General features: G+C 38.7%; 2 protein-coding genes across 2 annotated transcripts in view; both read left to right on the forward strand.

Annotated features, from left to right (window-relative positions):
• Window positions 1-925: 925 nt before the first annotated feature.
• Window positions 926-8713, forward strand: f11r.1 (F11 receptor, tandem duplicate 1). The gene is made up of 10 exons (XM_058382740.1): window positions 926-1133; window positions 3897-3956; window positions 4354-4470; window positions 4656-4796; window positions 5351-5553; window positions 5652-5754; window positions 5835-5942; window positions 6252-6264; window positions 6363-6420; window positions 7780-8713. Exons 1-10 carry the CDS (start codon window positions 1091-1093, stop codon window positions 7813-7815), a joined length of 882 nt encoding a protein of 293 aa, XP_058238723.1. The 5' UTR covers window positions 926-1090; the 3' UTR covers window positions 7816-8713.
• A 3215-nt stretch (window positions 8714-11928) lies between these two features.
• ubash3ba (ubiquitin associated and SH3 domain containing Ba) overlaps window positions 11929-20927 on the forward strand; it is a 47665-nt gene continuing 38666 nt past the window's right edge. Inside the window, exon 1 of the mRNA XM_058382739.1 lies at window positions 11929-12446. Coding sequence (XP_058238722.1) covers window positions 12295-12446 — 152 coding nt within the window. The 5' untranslated portion in view covers window positions 11929-12294. The remainder of the gene's footprint in view (window positions 12447-20927) is intronic.

A 20927-nucleotide genomic window follows, 5' to 3' on the forward strand; every position in this document is an offset into this window, starting at 1 on the left:
GAGGAAGACAGAGAGAGACAGAGTGAAAGAGAGAGAGAGAAAGATAGAGGGTGGGGGGACAGAAAGAGAGAGAGAGAGAGAGAGAGAAATTGAGAGACAGAGGGGGGAACAGAGAGGAAGACATAGAGAGAGACAGAGAGTGAAAGAGAGAGAGAGGAAGACGGAGAGAGAAAGATAGAGGGTGGGGGGACAGAAATAGAGATAGAGGGAGAAAGAGAGAAATTGAGAGACAGAGGGGGGAACAGAGAGAAAGACATAAAGAGAGAGAAAGATAGAGAGAGACAGAGAGTGAAAGAGAGAGAGGAAGACAGAGGGAGAGAGAAAGATAGAGGGTGAAAGAGAGAGAGACAGGGGGGGACAGAAAGAGAGAGAGGGAGAAAGAGAGAGAGAGAGAGAGAGACAGGGAGAGAGGGAGAGAGAGAGAGAGAGAGACAGGGAGAGAGGGAGAGAGAGAGAGAAAGATAGAGACAGAGAGTGAAAGAGAGAGAGGAAGACAGAGGGAGAGAGAAAGATAGAGGGTGAAAGAGAGAGAGAGACGGGGGGGAGAGAGGGAGAGAGAGAGGAAGACAGAGGGAGGGAGGGAGAAAATAAAAATAAACTAAAGACTAAAAAGAAGAAGGGGAAAAAATACTTTCTTTTATTGGCCATCAGAATTCAGGAGTCTAAACCTAACTTCAGTCATATGTATTATTTACAAGCTTAGCAATGTTAATAATGTTTTAATTATTGCTAATAGTTTTAATAATTAATCATTTATAACGTTAATCATTTGAAACATTTTCATTATGCATGGTAAATATGTGTAAAACGACAGAAGGGCTTCTTGTTTCGTCGAGACTTGTCTCTCTCTCTCTCTCTCTCTCTCTCTTTCTCGTTCTCTCACTACGTCACGGACTGGGCGTGTCTTAGTGCAACACCTTAGCCGGAGCTCAGGTAACTAGTTTCATACGGAAGTGCGTTCGCATGTTAAACGAGCTCTTGTGAATATTTTAGCGCTTGTGCTCCGAAAAATCGACACATTTTATTTTATTTTCCAGTGAAACGTCTTTATCACATTCTCTCCGCGTTTGGAATATCTTGTTTAGTCGGCATGTTATGCATCATTTTTGTGCTTCTTTGCTGGCAAGCAACAGGTAAGAAGGTTTGCTTCGTTTAATTGAAATGCCTTATATCTTTGAAGAGATGAAACACTGGTTTAACCTCATTTCTGTTTCTGTTTCTTAGAAACCGGGCAGCTTTGACACTTTGTTTTGTTCTACTTTAATGTTTAACACCTAATTTTATTATTTTATTTCATACTTTTTAACAAGCGATTAATCCTTATAACGTCGATAGCGGCTACAGATTTACAAATAGGCTACTAAAAACAAAAACTATTTATTTTTTACTCCGACAGGTGTTTCCAACTCGAGTTACACTGAGCGCGTCTCAAATGCGTCCCTCCTCCCTACTTATGCGCACTACATTAGGCTTGATGTCGTGCCTCGTGCACCCTCACCTAGTGCTCACTAGGGCTTGATTTGGTATCGAACCCTTTAGTTTCTTCTCACTAGCCCGTATTGCACCCCCCCCTCTCTTCGAAACCGGCTCTGTGGCAGCGCCCAAACAAGGAAATGTCCTGAGGGCAAAGGCGAAATAAACCAAGAGTCGATTTAGAAATAACAACAATAATAATAATAATAAAAATGTTTTGCCTGAAAATAATACATCTATATCTACATCAATTCCTCTAGGGATGATCTGAGATTAAATTTAGATTATTTTAGAAATTGTTGATTAGTTGATTTCTAATGTTCATTCTAGTGAACGATACTGAGGCAAAGATACTAATGTATGCTTATTTGGCGAATAAATCCTGTTAAATAGCTAAACTTTTCTTTTCTGAGAGGCTGTTGAACTCTTTCATAGCTCACTGTTGCAGATTAAATCTCTCCGTTTTGTAGAAAACTGATACACATTTTTTTTGTTAAATTACCAAATTCACATCTGAGAAACGAAATTGTTTAAGATTAAGATAAGTCAGATTTTTTTTTTTTGCTTCGAATTGCATTGAGAAGTTCATTGGGCTTCTGATGTTTCTACTAGAAAAGGAACAAATTAAGAGTAAACACATGACCTCCATCGTCGAACCAGTTCACTTTTTATTTGTGTATGACTTTTGAACAGGCATTGTCCCGAATTTCTCATCTGTTCCCGTCATTAGCAAACCAAACATTGCAAAGAAAACACTTCTTAACTTCCCTAAATTCGACTCAAAGGGGGACTTGATCATCCTATCATGAGCTGAACCCAAGTGCTGCTTATATAAATCATTATTCGTTCACACCACCATAGTCTAACATAGTGTTAATACTCCTGTGGTTGAGCACAGGTCAGTCCTTTTGATTACGGCAGCAGTTTTTGGGTTCGGTCTGAAATTGTTAGGCTGTAAGGCCATAAACCTGCTGTGTGTGCATCAGGAACGAACACTTACAATTAGTGTTAGATATTATTTAGTACCGTTCTCATGTGTCAGCAGGTTATTTTAGCTGAAGGTCAAACTATATCACTGTTTGATTGCATAGTACATTTCCTGTATGACGGGTCAGCTTGTCAAGCTGGTCAATGCGTAAAGCAAACACACAGATGCCGTGGTCAAGTTTGTTGAACCTGTTGTGTTTGGAAATGGCCTCAGGATAAATAAAACGAATCATAACACTGACTCATCACTTTATGAGGAGCTTTATACTGCTTTAAGGCTACAGTGGTACAAATACATGCAGAGATGTATTAAATAGGTAATGTGTTGATATTTTCTAAGATGTAAATCCCAATAAATGCACACTCCGTAAAAGTATAAAGTCTTATCTATCTATCTATCTATCTATCTATCTATCTATCTATCTATCTATCTATCTATCTATCTATCACTGCGTCTTCATGTAATTCTTCATTATTTACTCACCACATGCTATATTTCAACAGATTATTCTATAATCTTATTCCTGAGCACACAATCCCACTCATACATGCACAGAGACACAAGTGCAGTGTTTTACAAGGAAAAACAGAGACTTTAACAGTAAAAGGCTTGCGTGATCAGGGAGCGTCTGTGTACAGTAAGGATGCCAAGATTAAAGATAAATTCAGCCAGTGATGAGTTAGGCATGTTATCAAAGTACAGACTGTGTTGCTACAGGAACTGTTTGTGAGAGTCTTCGTGCTTGGTGTCGACACGGTCAACCTGACCAATCATGGGCCCTTGATATTCAAGAAATTAAACAACGAAAGCACAGAGACACGAGATTTATTATCTAGTGTTGAGACAACAATCGGTTTTGTGTCGTAAGAGCGGTTAGCATGCTGGATAAAATGAGAGGGAATTACCTTGAGATTGTCTAAGGCTAGGCTTCTCTTAAGCAGAGGCCTGAGAATCCTAGCTGGGGCTTAATGATTTAGTTTATTTATTTAAAAAAGTAAAATCAATATTTATTTTATATATATATATATATATATTTTTTTTTTTAAAGACGGATCCAGACATTCAGGATGCAAACATGTCATTTATAATGCTGCATACTGCTCATATACTCTCATTTTTATTTCAAACATCAGCTTTTTAACCTTTTATTTCACATTTTTTGTTTTTCATTTTGCTCTTATATATTGACACTATTGCCATATTGACCTGATAGTTCAGACGTCACATCCAGAAAGCAGGAGAGTTTCTCGAGGGAGATGATGTTTTGGACCAGTTTCTAAATCAACTGATGAATCTTTTGTTGAAGATGTTGGCCCTGCTGTCTAAGTAGAAACATGTGCTGTAATTTAATTAAAGGGAAACTAATCTAAAATAGTCTGTTTGTGATTAAGAAAAAAAAAAAATATATAAAATTAACTCGATGTGTCCTTCTCAGGCCTGCATGCCTTTTCTGCCAGCACAACTACGCCCAATGTTATGGTCAAAGAGAACAACGGTGAGTATGATTATTTCTTTAAATGATTGTTTTTTTAATTATTTTCTTTTTTAAACTTCATTGTTTTTACGGTTCATGTCTCTGTTCTGGATTAATAATCAGCTCCTGTTTGGGGGTATGTTCAAGTCTTTAGTTCATGTCAGGTCTTTAGTTATTGTGTGTCTTTTGTGTATTTAGACAAGGCAAGTTGTAAATGGCCCGTATACTCTAGAATACAATTTGTGTACTTTGTTCCCTGAAAGAAGTTACTGAAAAGGAGCCGTGTGTCCTTTGTGTAACTGGAGGCTTTTGCTTCAGGGCAGCTTTCCTGCCTCTTAGTCGCTGTCAGAAGCACTTGCATTTTGCATTGTTTGGAATGAATCTCCGAATGAACTGGGATGTCTTTGTGTCCGCTCAGGGGCTGATTTGAAATGCGAATACTCTCCCGATTTTAGTCCGGCACCTCGAGTGGAATGGAAATTCAGGAGTCCGAAGGGCTCACAGTCCTTCATCTACTTCGATGGCAAGATTACAGGTAGGAGTCAGAACCAACGAATCCATTTATGTTCTTCACTGATAAAACTTTATATTTAGACCTTATTATTTGAAGAGAATTTTGAACTTGAATTAAGTTGATGTAATTACAAACATGAGAGAAGAATTTTGTATGATAAAATATACATAAGTGAGACAAGGTCTTATGTTTTCTGCTGTATTTAGACAAGTATAAAGGATATATGACTCAGTACCCAGGAGGACTGAGGATCGAAAAAGCCACGAGACAAGACACTGGGGATTACTTCTGTGAAGTGTCTGGTAACACAGGCTATGCAGAAGCTATGGTTAAGCTAACAGTGCTCGGTAAGTTCCCCTTCCTTTAATCAGAAAATATTTTCAATTGATCGTTTTTGATGGAAAGAATCCAAATAAGGTTAATGTGAAGTATTCAGTCAGATGAATGGCCAAAAATCTTATAACCAGAAAAAAATGACATCAGTGAGTTTTTCAGCAAGTGATGCATAAAACAATTTTAAACCGCTTTAGAGCGTAGAGGTTTTTCACACTTGGTCTGAATTCTCAAATCTGCATCAAGGCAGGATTCTGTACTTGTTTTAGGAAGTCAACAGCATTACAGATTTGTTTTCATATAGGTAGTTATTTTCATGTTTAGTCCGTCACTAAGACTCTTGTTACTATAGCGATGATCATATACATTTACATCAATGCAAATGATCATTTAAATGACAGAATGCTTTATATTACATTGATTAGCACCATCTGACCAATCGGAGTAGAGAATCGAACCAGAGCTGTGCTGGAATTATGGTCGATTGTGTTAGAATGGAAATCACTTTAGCTTTATAAGCATTAGCGGTAAGGTCATGATGATTAATCTGTGACAATTCTCCCTGCAGTTCCTCCTTCAGTGCCGATCAGTCAAGTGCCCACCTCAGCCACGACAGGCAGGAACGTTCTACTGACTTGTTTTGATAAGGATGGATCTCCTCCCTCCACCTATAAATGGTATAAAAATGGTACCCCCATGCCTGAAGACCCCAGCAAGTTCCCCAACTTCAGTAACTTGACATACAAACTGAACCTTCAAAACGGCAACCTGGTCAGTCTAACGTCCTTCCTCTGGCATTACAAATAAAACATCACATTTTATCAGTTCTACAGATATCCTGACAATCTGTATGTGTGTGTGAGTAACAGGAGTTTCCCAGTGTGAGTAAGGCAGACAGCGGGAGTTATTTCTGCGAAGCTTCCAACGGACAGGGGGCTCCTCAGCGTAGCGCAGCCGTGACCATGGATGTCCGTGAGTAAACCTTTCAGTCTCATATGAAGTGTTTTATATATCAAGTACAATTCCTCTGTAAGTAATGATTTGATTTGTAGGTGATCTGAACGCGGGAGCTATTGCGGCCGGCGTTATTGTAGCACTGCTTGCTATTGCGCTGCTTTGCTTTGGCCTGTGGTACGCTAGAAAGAAGGGATATCTGCCCAGTAAGTTCTTATGTCTGCATATATATTATTTTTCTTACACAATATCATAGATAGATAGATAGATAGATAGATAGATAGATAGATAGATAGATAGATAGATAGATAGATAGATAGATAGATAGATAGATAGATAGATAGATAGATAGATAGATAGATAGATAGATAGATAGATACTTTATTCTATCTATCTATCTATCTATCTATCTATCTATCTATCTATCTATCTATCTAAATATAGCCTTTTATTAACTCACCATTTTTTTTTTAAATTAACACACTTTTATTCTCTCTCTTTTTTAACCTCGTCAGAATCGTCTACAAGGTAAGAACTATTATTTTAATTTATATTATTTAGTCATTTGTATTGCTTGTAAGAGCTGATCCATTAACTGTTGGAAAAACGTTTGTGTTGTATTACAGCAAGCCCAAAACAACAGTGTATACACAGCCTCCACAGAACTATAATGATGAGGATGATGTAAGTACCTGACTAGCTTACATTGCGATTGAAGTTATCGTTTATTGAAATGATTGTTAACATTATTATTTATGTATTTGAATATTTATTTTAAATCCAATCAGCAGCATTGCACTGCATAGAATCTTCCAGATACAGGTCAAGAGCTTCAGATAATGATCATATGAAACATCAGTGTGAAACAGCATGGTTGCTGGTGCCAGATAGCCTGGACACTGTGGAGCTCCTGGGATTTTAACCTTTAACCCTGTATAGTGTTTACACAAAATCAGGGCACTGGTGGCTCAGTGGTAGGTTGGTAGGTTTCTCGACTACCATGCCGAAGGCCCGGGTTAAATTCCCAGCCAATGCCCAAACCCCAGCCACTTGATGCAGTGCCGGTCCCAAGCATGGAGGGTTGCGTCAGGAAGGGCATCCATCGTAAAACCTGTGCCGAGTTGTTGTGTGGACCAGTTGGTCCCCTGTGGCGACCCCTCACCTGCAGAGAGCAGCTCAAAGATCAACAACAATGTTTACACAAAATTGTGTGAAAACACACACACACATATATATATATATATATATATATATATACACACACACACACAAAAAATAAAAAATCAGTGAATGTTTTCCTGTTACTCAGGAACAGGAATCTGAGGCCTCAGTCCTCAAAGGCTCACCAAAGCTAGACAGTTAAAGCTGTCCAGTTACCCAGTGTAGCCTCAGCTTTCAGTTCTTGGCTGACCGGAGTAGATCTTCTGCTGTATCTCATCTGACCGAAGGTTCGGCATGTTGCGTGTTCTGAGATGCGTTTCTACTCAGTTCCTGTTAGCTTGATGCAGTCTGGCCATTCTAAACTGATCTCTCGATCTCTCTCTCTCATGTTTTTTTTGTCTTCCGCGCCATTCTGTGTAATCTCTAGTCATGTGAGATGTTTCTGAAAAACTCAAATCAGTCCATCAATGAAGTCACAGTTACTGAAATCACATTTTTTCCCCTTGTTTTCTGATGTTTGATGTGAACATAACCTGAAGCTCCTCAAGTGAATCTGCATGATTTTATGAATTGCTCTGCTGCCACATGATTGGCTGATTCGATAACTTCATGAATGGGCATGGGGACAAGCGGCCAGGAAGCTTTTTAATGCCATGAAAAGGTCAAGAACAAAAAGAATTGGTATAGTTCATAAATCTAATGGTTGTCTGGTTTGCATAATATTTAAATTGTTATTATGTTCCTGTAATAAAGCTGTGCTGGTCTGTAATTTTTATTTATTTATTCGTTCATTCATGCAGTACATTGAAAGTATGCTTGTAGCTTTCTGTGCAGAATGAAAATCTTTGAGTTAAGTCATAATCGTGTTTGTGTGTGTTTCAGGGGGAGTTCAGACAGAAGCAGTCCTTTGTGGTGTAGCCTCGGATTACACTGGCACGGGTCTAAAGGGTTTTTTCCTGCTGTTGTCCTTTTCTGTCAACTCCAGCTCTGGGATATGTGTGTGTGCATGTGTGTGTGTGTGTGTGTGTGTTAAAGACTGCTTCTTGTCACTCTGACTCTAAGGTAGCTGTGTGCTTTGGAACTGTCCACTGAATCATCATTTAGCATCTTTCTAAATGATCTAATGGTCCAACAATAAGATCACCTCAGCTTATTGTCCCTGCTGTAAATCTTGGATTTTTAACCTGAGAAAGGTGAAAAGCTTGAGCTTCGTCTTTATTTTCTTTAGATTTGCTGTTTAATTTGTTTTTCCTTAATTTTTTTAAAAATTTGTACATGAACTTGTGTGTACAGAACAAACACGTTCCCTACATGAGATCTATGCCTGCTTGAACATGTAAACTTTTTAAACATTGTGAAGTCTTTGACGTTGTACAGGTGTGTGTGTGTGTGTGTGTCTGTACATTTATAACCCCTTTCCACATTAATTTGACTTGCCTGGTATTTAAAATGAGAGACAAGTTAGTCAACTGCAATTATGCTATCTTATTTATGTGAAGGAATATGATCTATACTGTTTACTCATTTTGAAAATTTTCAGCAGAAATTTAAGTTTAGTCTTGTTTTGTTTTCCTGAAATATGTAAATGCATTTAGCCTTTTTAACTTTTGTGTTTATTCATTTGAGCCAACCAGAAAGCTTTAACAAACCAAGCTCACGGCACGTGTAACCAGATGTTTAACCAGCATTATAATCCATTCTGCTTAAAATCTGACATGCTCTGATCCTGTGAAACTTGGTTAAATTAGTCATACTGTGTGTTTGTTTGTTGTGTGTGTGTGTGTGTGTTTTTTAAATAAATGCTTTTATTAATAAATTCTTTGTCTTTGTATTATTCAAGTGTTTAATGTTCTTCACAGCCAGCAGGGTGCAGTACAACACAACATTTTATATCTCGCATAGCAGAAAATCTCCTAACGAAGGCTTATGCTGAATTGTCCTGTATACGAATACTAGAGGTCGAGTGTATTAATGATGGTAACTATTAAAATTTGGAGCAGAATTAATGAATTGAAGGTATTTATACATGACCAAACATAAACTTAACTATATTAGCCAATTCTGCTGAATGTTGAGTCAAAGAAATTTAAGAGGTTTAAATTGAAGTTACTCCCAATTTTATCCTCCACTGAGAAGCCTGCAGTGATGGTGGCAAGGAAAAACTCCCTGTGATGATGTGAGGAAGAAACCTTGAGAGGAACCAGGCACAGAAGGGAACCTCATCCTCATTTGTTTGACACTGGACAGTAAATAATGTCCTTTCTACAACAGCAACCTATGGCTCATGAGGAACTATTAGGTCAGTGTAGTTTCTGAGTTCATGATAGACACTAATTCCTTGCTGTCACAAGCTGGCAGATGTAATGGCATATCCCTGACAGCGTGATAGTCCTCAAATGGCTCTGTCCACGGCTGTCTCCTGGTCCACACAGATCCATCCACAGCGTCAGTGAGCACCACCAAGCGATGAGACTCTGACCAAGGGTAGAGCCAGTGGTCACACTGGAAATTCAGAACACTGGGATGTTGATTGTAGGCTAATGTTTATTCAGAGGTTATTAAACAAAGGGGGAAAATAAATGTAAAAATAGAAATCGTTTTTCTGAGTAATGCTTCTCATCCATTCAACATAAACCTGAAGCGTAACCTCAGTATGAGTAAGCTGGTCATGTTAATGGTTAATCCAAGAACACTGGACATGAGGTGGGAATACAGACACTAAGCAAAGGTCAGGATCGAACTCGGGACTCTAGAGTTATGAGCCAGAAATGCTGCCACCTGTACTGCCAATTTTCACCATTGTCTTGTGCCTAATGTCAGTTTCTCCTTTTCAACATCAGAAGGATTCGGCCATTTTTATCCACACAGGCCGCTCAATTGCTTGTTCAGGCTCTGGTCATTTCAAGAGACACCTACCTCACCTCTCTGCTGGCAGGTTAACCTCTGAAAATGATTCAAAATGCGGATGTGCGACTTATTTTCAACCTTCCTATGTTCCCCCTTCGTTGGTTTCTGGTAAATGTACACATCAGATTCAAAACACTGATGCTGGCCTATAAAGCCAAAAATGGACCCAGCACCCTCTTACCTCAAAGCTCTTATCACTTCTCACACTTCACCACGCTTCCTCAGATCTTCTAGCACTACTCAACTGGTCCCAGCATCTCTCAGGGTACAAGGTAGGTATACATCAAGACTCTTCTCTGTTCTGGATTGAACATGTTCTTGATGTCCGTATAGCCGAGTCACTGACTGTCTTCAAACGGTGGGTAAAGACCTACCTCTTCCTGAAACACATAAACTAGTGTGTAATAACTAGTAAATAATTCAAATCTGATTTATTAGACTAGACAAATAAAGGTAACGTTTCTTTCTTTGTTGGTGGGGATCCAGGAAACCCCAGAAGTTTGTGTTTTTTGTTTTTTGTTTGATACAGCGGTGAAAATCCCAGCCCTTATTAAACCTATTATATTTGATCTTAAACGTATTAGTCTGAGTGAAAGGAATTGAATGGGTTTAATCCAAACCTGTTTGGGCCTATCATTATGCATATGCATTAGAGAGTTGCGGCGTCCTGGGTTCGAGTCTCGCTCCCGCTCACTGTGTGTGTGGAGTTTGCATGTTCTCCCCGTGTTTGGTGGGTTTCCTCTTGGTGCTCCAGTTTCCTCCCATAGTCCAAATACATGCTTCTAGGCTGATTGGAGTCTCTAAATTGCCCGTAGTGTGTGATTGCGTGAGTGAATGAGTGTGTGTGTGTGCCCTGCGATGGGTTGGCACTCCATCCAGGGTGCCTTGATGCCTGATGACACCTGAGACAGGCTCCCCGTGACCCGATAGATAGATAGATCGATAGATAACGCATAACATACATGTTGCTCAGTCTGCTCCCGTTTACATACAAAGAGGACTTTTTCACATCTGCACTTTAAAGATGGACAATACCACTGCTCTCATCACCTCATTCCACTTCGTGACCACCCAGTACTGCTGCTGTCTGCATCTTGGTCACTATTGCACACTACACACTTCACTTTATATAATTTTGCAATAATTTTGTACTGCTGCTGTCTGCACCTTGGACACTATTGCACTACACTCTGTTCACTTTACACTTTATATAATTTTATAATTGTACATAACTTTGCATCACAGCTGTTGTATTTTACACTTCCTGTAAGTACATTTTACACTTTTACACATATACATATTCTTATTTTATATACATATTATATATACATACCCTACTTTATTTATATTTATTCTATTTTATTCTATTTGTATTCTATTATATTTTTTGCTTACTGTGAACTTGTTTTTATATTTTTATATTTCGTATTTTAGTATAATTCGTATTCTTATTTTTTATATTTCGTATTTTTGTATTTTATTTTTTATATTTTTTATCCTGTCTTTTGTTCTGTCCTCATTCCTTTTCCTTTTCCTAGGGTCATAACAGTCGTGTAAGCATTTCACTGCATATCATACTGTGTACGATTATTTATGTGACAAATAAAATTTGAAATTTGAGACTGGATTAAGCGGTACAGACAATGAAATGTAAAAAAAAAATTTGAGAGTATATTAATAAAAAATTTTCTATAAAAAACATTAAACTGGTTCACAGCCTGTGTTATAGTTCATAATAGTCAAAGAATTAGGTGAAACAATGCTGAATGAAATTTTGGCATCAGGTGCTAATAACTAGCATGTTAAGGTGTCCCAGTTTACAAAGTGGAATATATATTCAAATGGGTTTTTTTTGTACATTTTATTTCTACATTAAATCCGTAAGATGTGAAACGTCCTGATGTTGAATGAACACCCGCCCATTATTAACTTGACAAAAAAAAAAAATAGAGTTTGAGTGACGGCGGCACTAACCTATCAGCGGGCAGCCCGCGTTTCGCACCGCCCTTTAACGTAATCAGCCTATTATCAGTCAGAGTCACCCGGAGCAGCGCGCTGATTGGCTGACTCCGCCTTCACTTAAACGCCCATTCATAAATAAGTCATCGCGAGGAGGAAGCGAGGCGAGCAGCACGGAGGCTAGAAAATCGCTTTGGAAATGATCGCGTCTATATTTTCTACTGACGCGTTCGGCTGCTCGGGGCCGAGACACACACACACCGCTTCCGCAGCGGTCAGCAAAATCGCTTGTATCATATAACTGACGCAGAAGTGACTTCCGATCCGTTCTTTTTTTTTTTTATTTTTTGCAACGATGGCTTGAGCTCTCTCTCTCTCTCTCTCTCTCTCTCTCTCTCTCTCTCTCCATCATCAAGAAGCCTGAAGCGCTCTTGAGAATACATACGCGCACTTTCTCCATCCCGGACTAATGCACGCTTGGCTCTCATCACAGCTCTTAATAATCCGGTTAGTGTTGTGATCCAGATCTGAATGTCCACCGTATCCGGAGCAATGGCAGGGAAAGAGGAGCAGCTTTACGCCAAAGTGACTCCACGCAGACAGCGACAGAACCGCGCAGGAACCCTGAAACACGGATCCTGCCTGGACGTGCTGCTCAGCATGGGCTTCCCCAAGACCCGGGCGTGAGTAACCTGTCACTCGTGCTATCATCATCATCATCATCATCATCCTGCACTATTTACCTTCTGTGTCAGTCATCTACCATCACCCTCACACCCAGTCAGAACCGTCTGTAGGTCACTGGTGAGAGTCCTTATCCAAGTGCAGCTGCTGGGAACACCATCGATTTCTGCATAACTAAGTTACTTCTTGATGCATCATCAGTGAATTCAGTTCATTTGATTTATTTAAAGTAGGAGCTGTCAAACTTTTTTTTATTACCTCTTTCAGATAAAAAAAAAAAAAGATCTCCTGATTTCCTTATGAGCACAATCCAACAGGTTAATCGTTATACGTGACTCAAATATTTTGTTTGTTATTACGGGGAGACAGTTGTGTTAAAGCTTATTGATCTTGTAACCTGCACAAGTGAACAAACCTAACAATTATTTTAGTGCGTTCGCCTTCGTTTCAGATGCTTTTAATTAGGATTTACATTTCTGTCATTTGCCCCTGACACCACTTATCCAGAGCGTCTTACAAGCTATCTTATTTTATACAACTGAGCAACTGAGGGTTAAGGGCCTGGCTCAGGGGCCCAGCAGTGGCAGCTTGGTGGACCTGGGATTCGAATGGACAACCTTCCGAGTAGTAGTCCAACATCTTAACCACTAAAGCTACCACAGGATAACAATAATTGGAAAATAACTAGAACAATTGTTCATAATAATTGCATGACACCTGCATTCATGTGTTTTGCTATTATTATTATTATTATTATTATTATTATTATTATTTACAGCTGATAAACTGCGTCAGATATGCTTGGGGTATGAAAACCTGAAAGAAACCCCAGCAGATGAGCATCAAGCTAAAGCTTATTCACATCTAGTTAGGCTCGTAAGAAAAACATGTCTATAGACAGATCATGTGCTATAACTTTTAGATTTCAAATTAAGCCAGGAATAATAAATAAAATAAAAGAATACACCATGCATCAAATACAAAACAATGCGTAAACATTTACATGTAACAAAGTGAGCCTGAATAATATAGCTGTAAAGATCTGAATGTTATTATAATCTGGACTGGTTTAGGGATCGTGTTAAAACTAAACTGCGAAACTGTACGGCTTTTGTATGAGCTTAATCGTTTACAGTTCCTTTAAAAGTCCCATTGCTATTTAACTAGAGAATAATCTATAGTCTTTCCTAAAGAACATGGTTTTAATATTAATAAATGAAGAGTTGAGGCCATAGCGTTTAATCCTAGGACCCTTCAGGTAGTCCGGGGTGTTTTTGCTCTCTCTCGGCTCCCGACGCTTCTGTGGGAGTGAATCAGTCTGTAAACATGTAATTGATGGGTGTGGGAACAGACCAAAAACATGCTCATCTATAATCACACATCCATTTTCATTACCCGGCTTCAGATGAAGTGCATTAGCATCCGGCAGTGGGGGAGACGGAAAAAAAAAGTATCGATGCGTTTTAAGGTCCGTTCCAGTCAAGTGCAGTGGAAGTGTGTGTGCTTTCAATATGACTACAGACACACACAGACTTTCCATCTAAGAGATGGCCTAAGGTCAGTTTGGGAATGAATTCAGCTCCACGTCTTCTACTTTAATGAGCCACGTCTTCATGAACCTCAGCTTGGTGCACGGGTGCATTGTCAGGCTGGAACAGGTTTAGTTGAAGTGAAATTGTAATCCCACGGTATTTAAAGACATTTTAGACAATTATGTGTGTCCAACAAAAGTTGTTGCAAAAGTTTAGGGAAGAACCATGTATGAGTGTAATGGTCATCTGTCCTCTTAGCTTTGGCCTTGCGGTGTATCTGTGTTTAACGCAGTATTTTTATGATTCCTGTGAAAAGTTAGCAAGAGCTAATTTTTTCACACACACACCATATTTAGCAACTTTAAGTGTATTGTTAAAGAGAAACCCAACGCCGTACTAGAGAACAAAACAACATGTTGCACACAAACACTTTACAACAATATTCGTTATATTCTCATCAACATATCATTGTATTTACATCCTTTTTTTTAAATACATATTTTGTCTATTTATTTTACTTCCCATTTTATTACACAGTAAGTTGCATTTTATTTTTCGGATTATTATTCTATTTTATTTTATTTTATTTTATTTTATTTTACTTTTACTGTCCAGAATGCAGTGCAGTATGTAGGATACTGGATTTTTACTAGTGTTGCTGCTGGTATTAGCATGTAAGTCGAACAGAGCGTGCAGATGAAGATGTGAGAGAACCGGACAGACTGAAAGGTTAAAGCGCTGCCGCATTGGAATATTTAGGTAGAGGTGAAGCACAATGAATTGGATTGTGGGTAGTGTAAGAAACTGTTAGTTAAAGTGAGAATGAATGAATAAATGCAATCCAGTTTTAGAGTTTTGTAGCTGGGATGAATAAACGTTTACCAAGAATGACCCGAAGCACGACAATAAAAATAATAATAATTAATAATAATAATAATTCTTATTAAAATTAAGCATAATATTAATAAGACAAAGAACAATAACTATATCATTATCAGTGCCTCCAGGATTTTGTGGAGATTTTTTTTTTTTTTTTTTTGTGATTGTAGCGGACAAAAATGCTTGATTTTGCTGCAGCAATTTATTTATTTATTTATTTTTGTGGAAACCTAATTCACAATTGCAAGCACAGCATTCTTTTTTTTATAAAATTTTTATTAATTGATTTATATTCTTATATTCATTCGGTTTGTGTTGTTCATATTCAGATAGTTTTCTACACTGATACGGAGTTACACATACACACTGAAGCCCTAAAGATCTATAGGGGATTTACCATAAAAGGGCATATTAGTGAAATTAGTCATTGTTCTTCACTTTTTATTTTAGATTAGTCATTTTCAGACCGCAGATTAAGTATTTCCCTGAGGTAAATCTTCGAAGAGAGACTACAAATATTACCAGGATTGGGTGTTATGAATCACGCAAACAGTCTAATAAGGAGAAAGGCTAGTTATTAAACATCCACACACACTGAAACTCCGCCTACGTGCCTATTTGCATCTTTCCTCATTTATGACTGGCATGTTCTGATTTGCTTATATGAACAACTGCGATATTCAGCATTAAGATGTTAAAATAGTTAGCTGTTTATTTAAATGTGAAGGTTGTGCAATGCTAGCTTATTAACTGATCATTTTTTGCGTTTTGAGTGAGGAGACGCTGGAGGAATCCTCGAATGTGATTCGTCTATTTTGTATTTTTGCTGAAAAGCAGCCAGTGAACGTGTAATAAGTTGTATTTAGTTACATTTTCATTATTTCCTGTCCGGTGTCACCTAAATGAGGATGAGGTTCCCTTCTGAGCCTGGTTCCTCTCAAGGTTTCTTCCTCATATCATCACAGGGAGTTTTTCCATGCCACCCTCGCCTCAGGCTTGCCCCGATATCATTCACTAGATAAAGTTGTGTCTAGATAAAGGGACATCCTTGCCATTAAAATTCCCGTTAATTAGCTTGCTAGTTATCTTTTAAAGAAAAAAAGAGCTGACTATATGATTATAAAGCTGGATTCTAAATTCATGTTATGCCTTCGGGTCGAGGTTATTGAAACTCCTAGAAGTGCATTCGCATCTAAAACGGTGTTGGGACGCAGTTGTCTCTTTCAGAGCCGCTCCATCTTCATCCACATCAGAGAAAGTTGCCATCTCCAACTAACCATGAACGCACCATTATGTTTCTGTCAGTGAGGAAGTGTTTGGTCATTTATCAAAATCACTGACACACACACACACACACACACACACACACACACACATCTTGGTTTAATCCCCTTATGCATCCTGCTTGTTGTTGTCACTTTATTTCAGACCACAGATGATGATGATGATGGTGATGATGATGAAGATTTGTTAGTTAGTTTTTGGATTATAATGCCAGAGCACCTGATCGCATATGTGTGTTTTATCAGCTCTTGTTTAGCTTTGATTTCAGTCATTTCTAGACATTTATAGATGTGTAACTTATTGATATGACTGATGATATGATTGATGATACGATTATTTTTTTTTAAAAACAACTTGCCTTGAAAGTTTCACATCGATTCCGGTTGAGTATGGTTGTATACATCAGGACCGGGATGCTGCTGTACATGTAAACAAGTCATAAATCAGCTCACTGGACACAGAAAACCCGGTTAATGAGAATAATGCATTTATTCCAGCATTCATTTATTCATCCTGAGAATCTGCCTGGTGAAGGAGCGAGGGGAATTTATTTGCTGAGTGGTGTTTATCAGCCATAACATTAAAACCACTGAAGTGAATAACCTTAATTATCTCGTTACAGCGCCATGCGATAAGGGGTGGGATATATTAGGCAGAAAGTAAAGACTCAGTTAATGGAGCTGATGTGTTAGAAGCAGGAAAAAGGTTAAGCATAAGGATCTGAGAGGACCAGATTGTGATGGCGAGATGACTGGAGCAGAGCATCTCCAAACAGGCAGGTCTTGTGGGGTGTATTCCTGGGTTGCAGTGGTTAGTAACTACCAAAAGTGCTCCAAGGAAGGACAACCGATGAATCAGTGACAGGGTCAAGGTGCAAGGATGTGTGTGGGGAGTGAAGGTTAGCCTATCTGGTCTGATAGATGGCACCAGGATGCACTGCGGGATGAAGGAAGCCAGCAGATGCAGTGTGATGCGCTGGGCAATGTTCTGCTGGGAAACCTGGAGTCCTGGCATTCATGTTGCAAACTAAGTACACCCATTAATGGCAACAGTATTCCCTAATGGCAGTGGCCTGTTCTTTTCACTGCAAAACTTGTTCAGGAACGGTTTGAGGAACATGATAAAGAGTTCAAGGTGTTGACTTGGGTTCTCTTCAAAGCTTAAAGGACTTAAAGGATCTGCTGCTAATGTGTATATATAATATATATGTGTGTGTGTGTACACATATTTAGCATACTCTCGCTTCATTTCTGTTGCTAAAATTTCATCCCTAATTTAATGCACACTTCCTCAAAAAGTAATCTTAGCCGGTGGACTACATAAAGCACATGAACTTACTTAACACCCAGTGTCATTATCTATCTAGTCATTGTCTGTCTGTCGGTCTGTCTGTCTGTCTGTGGGAATAAAGCTGATACTCAAACTGCATTTAATGGCCAAGATTTAACAGGGTTACACACACACACACACACGTGCAAATACTGAAATGCTGATGACAAATTCTGTGTGTGTGTAGTACCTGTTGTTAGCGAAGTATGTGACCCTGTTAAATCTTGGCCATTAAATGCAGTTTGAGTATCCGCTTTATTCCGAGAGATTTTCACATAAACAATATCAAGTGTAAACTCACCTAATACACACTTTTAAAACTGATTTAAATCCAGTCACTCGAACCACTTCAAGAGATCCGAGATCCCATTTAGAGAAGTTTTAACCTGCCTCTGATTAAACCAGACTGCCATCCAGTTACTGAGCTGTGAAGCATCTCATTACATTTAACCACCAACTTCTTGTCTTCTTCCTGTGTTCTGTGCTTTATATTTGCATGACCTTTTTTTTTTCTTCTATTCTTAAAGGCACCACAGTGGGTTAAATATGATTAAATGTAATGTAGACAGGGAGTTTTATGAAGTCATGTGATGTGAAGAGTTTTGGCTGTCATGTTTTGACACGGACTCGTTTCAGAAGATCTAGATTTCATCCTGTAACACAACCGCACAACCCTTCATAACGCGTATCTGTCTCCTGCATGTTATCCAAGGAAATTAAAAACAGCATGCAAACTTGTGGTCTTTGATGATGATGTGCATATTTTGTCTGAAGCAGCTGGATACCAGGAACAACACAGGAAATTGGTTATGTAGTGAAATGAACACATTTGCATGTTACACGCAATACAGTGATCTGATCAAGGTGGCAAATTCACATTCTTTCTCAGCAGCCACACATTTATCTACAAGAGTATATGCTTTGGTTTAAACTCGTATCATGATACAGCCGAGATAGAAAATGTTTCAAACACGTGTGAATGAGGGTGTCTGGGTGTATTGTGTGCTATAAGCGATTAATTTATTCTTGAGTCTTTTTCGCATTCACATTTCAATTTAGTTCCTTCTTTTAATTATTTAATTTCGGACCACTTGAGACGAACCAGTTTCTTGAGTCAAAAAGGCTAAAATATAGGGTGTGTATCTATAATTTATACTTTTACTCATAAGCTAATAATTTTAATTCCTTGTACTCTTCGTACCAGAGGCCAAAAAAAGCGGAAATATATAATAATATAATAATATTATTTTATACATTATTATAATATTTATAATATACAATATATATTATAATAATATAGGAAAGTTAAAAATAAGGTTTTTTTTTTTTTAAACGCAAATGTTTATATCTTTAAAGTAAATTATGATATCAAACCTATTTCTGCTCTCTGAGATGCAGCTGAAATTGTGTGTAAGGTTATCCTAACAGAGAGAAAAACACACATCTGACACCGAAAGCCATGAGTCCTGACTCATTTTATATTAAACTTGTGGTATCATTTGTTTATACTTATTGAAAATATCTGATAAGTGGAATGGAAAGCCAGTGTGCTGGTAAAAATAAAAAGGGTGAAGCATGTTATACTCAGTATCAGATAAGAGAAATTGTGTTTATCAGCGAAAGTCAATATGGAGTAGTGTTTATTTTTCTCCGGTTAATGGAGCTGACTTCTATGAATTTGTCCACTAGGCAACCCCACATGGAAAAACAAATAATTAACTGGACATATGAAGTGTTTTTCCAGGTTGGTGATTTGGTTTGTTAAAATTAGCTTTTAAACCCTAAGGCATCAAATCCCTCTTCTGCGCCACTTCATTGATGGTTGCACACATCGTGATCCTTTCTCTCCTGAGAAGAGAAGAGCTACAAGAAGCTACAATCCTCTCACCCTGCTGTCATGAGGTCACAGTGACATCAGCATTATTCATGTGCAGTGGAACTAAAGTCTTTTCATAACCAAAATGTGGAAAAGGTCAGCGTATGTAGAAATTTTAAGAAGCACACACACACCCAAACACTGGAAACACTGAGCTTCCTGTACCCGGACGGGCAGTTACACAAATTTTGAGAAGAACGTACTCATGTAAGAGTTCAGGGAAACTGTGAGTAAGCCTTGAGGTGGAAGTGTTTGAGTTTAGAAACGGCTCAGTTATTTCATTTAAATACATTACGTAAGTTTGGCTGAACGCTGCTCCATGCCTGACTAGGCCTGTGAAACTTTCCGGTAAAACATTTTATTTAAAATGTGTTTGCATGAATATTCATTTTTTTTGACTAATCGAGCCAAATAAAGCCTCGGCTGTGTGCAGCAGTGAAGCTCGTGTCCGGCTGTGGAGAGCCCTGCTTTACAGCTCACTGGGCAACTTGTGGGTGCAGGTCATGACAATATTCACTATACCACAGAACTGTATTTAGATTTAAAGGTCAACTGAAATAGCCGCTAGAGCAGGCTGGATTGTTCAGAATTCCTTTGGGAGCAGTGGGAAGTAGGAAAAGACCTTTCCGAGGGTGGTATTATATACAAGCAGTTAACTGGAGAAATAGTTTTATTTAGTCGGAAATATTTTCAGATTAGCGAAGTACACTTAGCATGCATTCTTTACCGTCTGCTGGCATTTCTTTACCGTCTGCCGCAGGAAATGGATTAATCCAGGGCACTGGACATCATATTCATGAGCATTGCATTATGTAAAGTATGACAAACTGGGTTTAATGTTCTAACATGAAAGAGAAGAGAAGAAAATCTCACATAGCGGTATGGGTACACGTAAGCTTTTTTCTTTTTCACTGCGCTCTAGAACCTTTTAATATCTTTTAAGTTATTCATTGGTCTTTACTAACAGTGCCTACTGGTGGTCCAGCAGCAGGATCCCGCACTCTTATTGCCGTGGCCCAGGTTCTATTCCCGGGCAGGGCGCTAACCCAGCCACTGAAGAGTTAACTCTGAGTGTCCCGGTCCCAAGCCCGGATTAAATGGGAGGGTTGTGTCAGGAAGGGCATCCAGCATTAAGAACCTGTGCCAAATTGAAACATGCAGACCCAGTGATCCGCGACCCCAAACAGAGAACAGCTGAAAGAACACCACCAACAACAACAACATTTGTCTTTACCAACAGCACAATCCTGAAACTTGAAACTGAATGAAGGGGCTAGGGGGGTTTACATGTTCTCCCTGTGTTTTGGGGGTTTCCTCCAGGTACTCCAGTCTAATCTCATATTCTAATGATATGTGGTTTAGGGTTTTTGGCATCTCTTAATTGTCTGTAAGTGAGCGTGCGTGCGAGTGAGTGTGTGCATATGCGAGAGTGTGCGTGTGTTAGAGCATGTGTGTGTGCCCTGTGATGTGTTAACACCCTGCCCCCCCCTCCCCACAGTGAGTCCCTTGGGACATTCTTCATATTCCCCATGACTGCATGTAGGATGAGTGGTACAGAAAATGGTTTGAAATGTTTTAAA

Source organism: Hemibagrus wyckioides, linkage group LG28 (assembly GCF_019097595.1).
Source record: "Hemibagrus wyckioides isolate EC202008001 linkage group LG28, SWU_Hwy_1.0, whole genome shotgun sequence".
In the NCBI taxonomy this organism is placed as follows: domain Eukaryota; kingdom Metazoa; phylum Chordata; class Actinopteri; order Siluriformes; family Bagridae; genus Hemibagrus; species Hemibagrus wyckioides.

Bases quoted from the DNA above. Each gene is read 5' to 3' on its own strand.
- f11r.1 (XM_058382740.1), top strand. From the start codon at position 1,091: ATGTTATGCATCATTTTTGTGCTTCTTTGCTGGCAAGCAACAG. The intron at 5,554-5,651 runs GTCAGTCTAACG...TGTGAGTAACAG, and splicing joins ACCTTCAAAACGGCAACCTG to GAGTTTCCCAGTGTGAGTAA. The intron at 5,755-5,834 runs GTGAGTAAACCT...TTTGATTTGTAG, and splicing joins AGCCGTGACCATGGATGTCC to GTGATCTGAACGCGGGAGCT.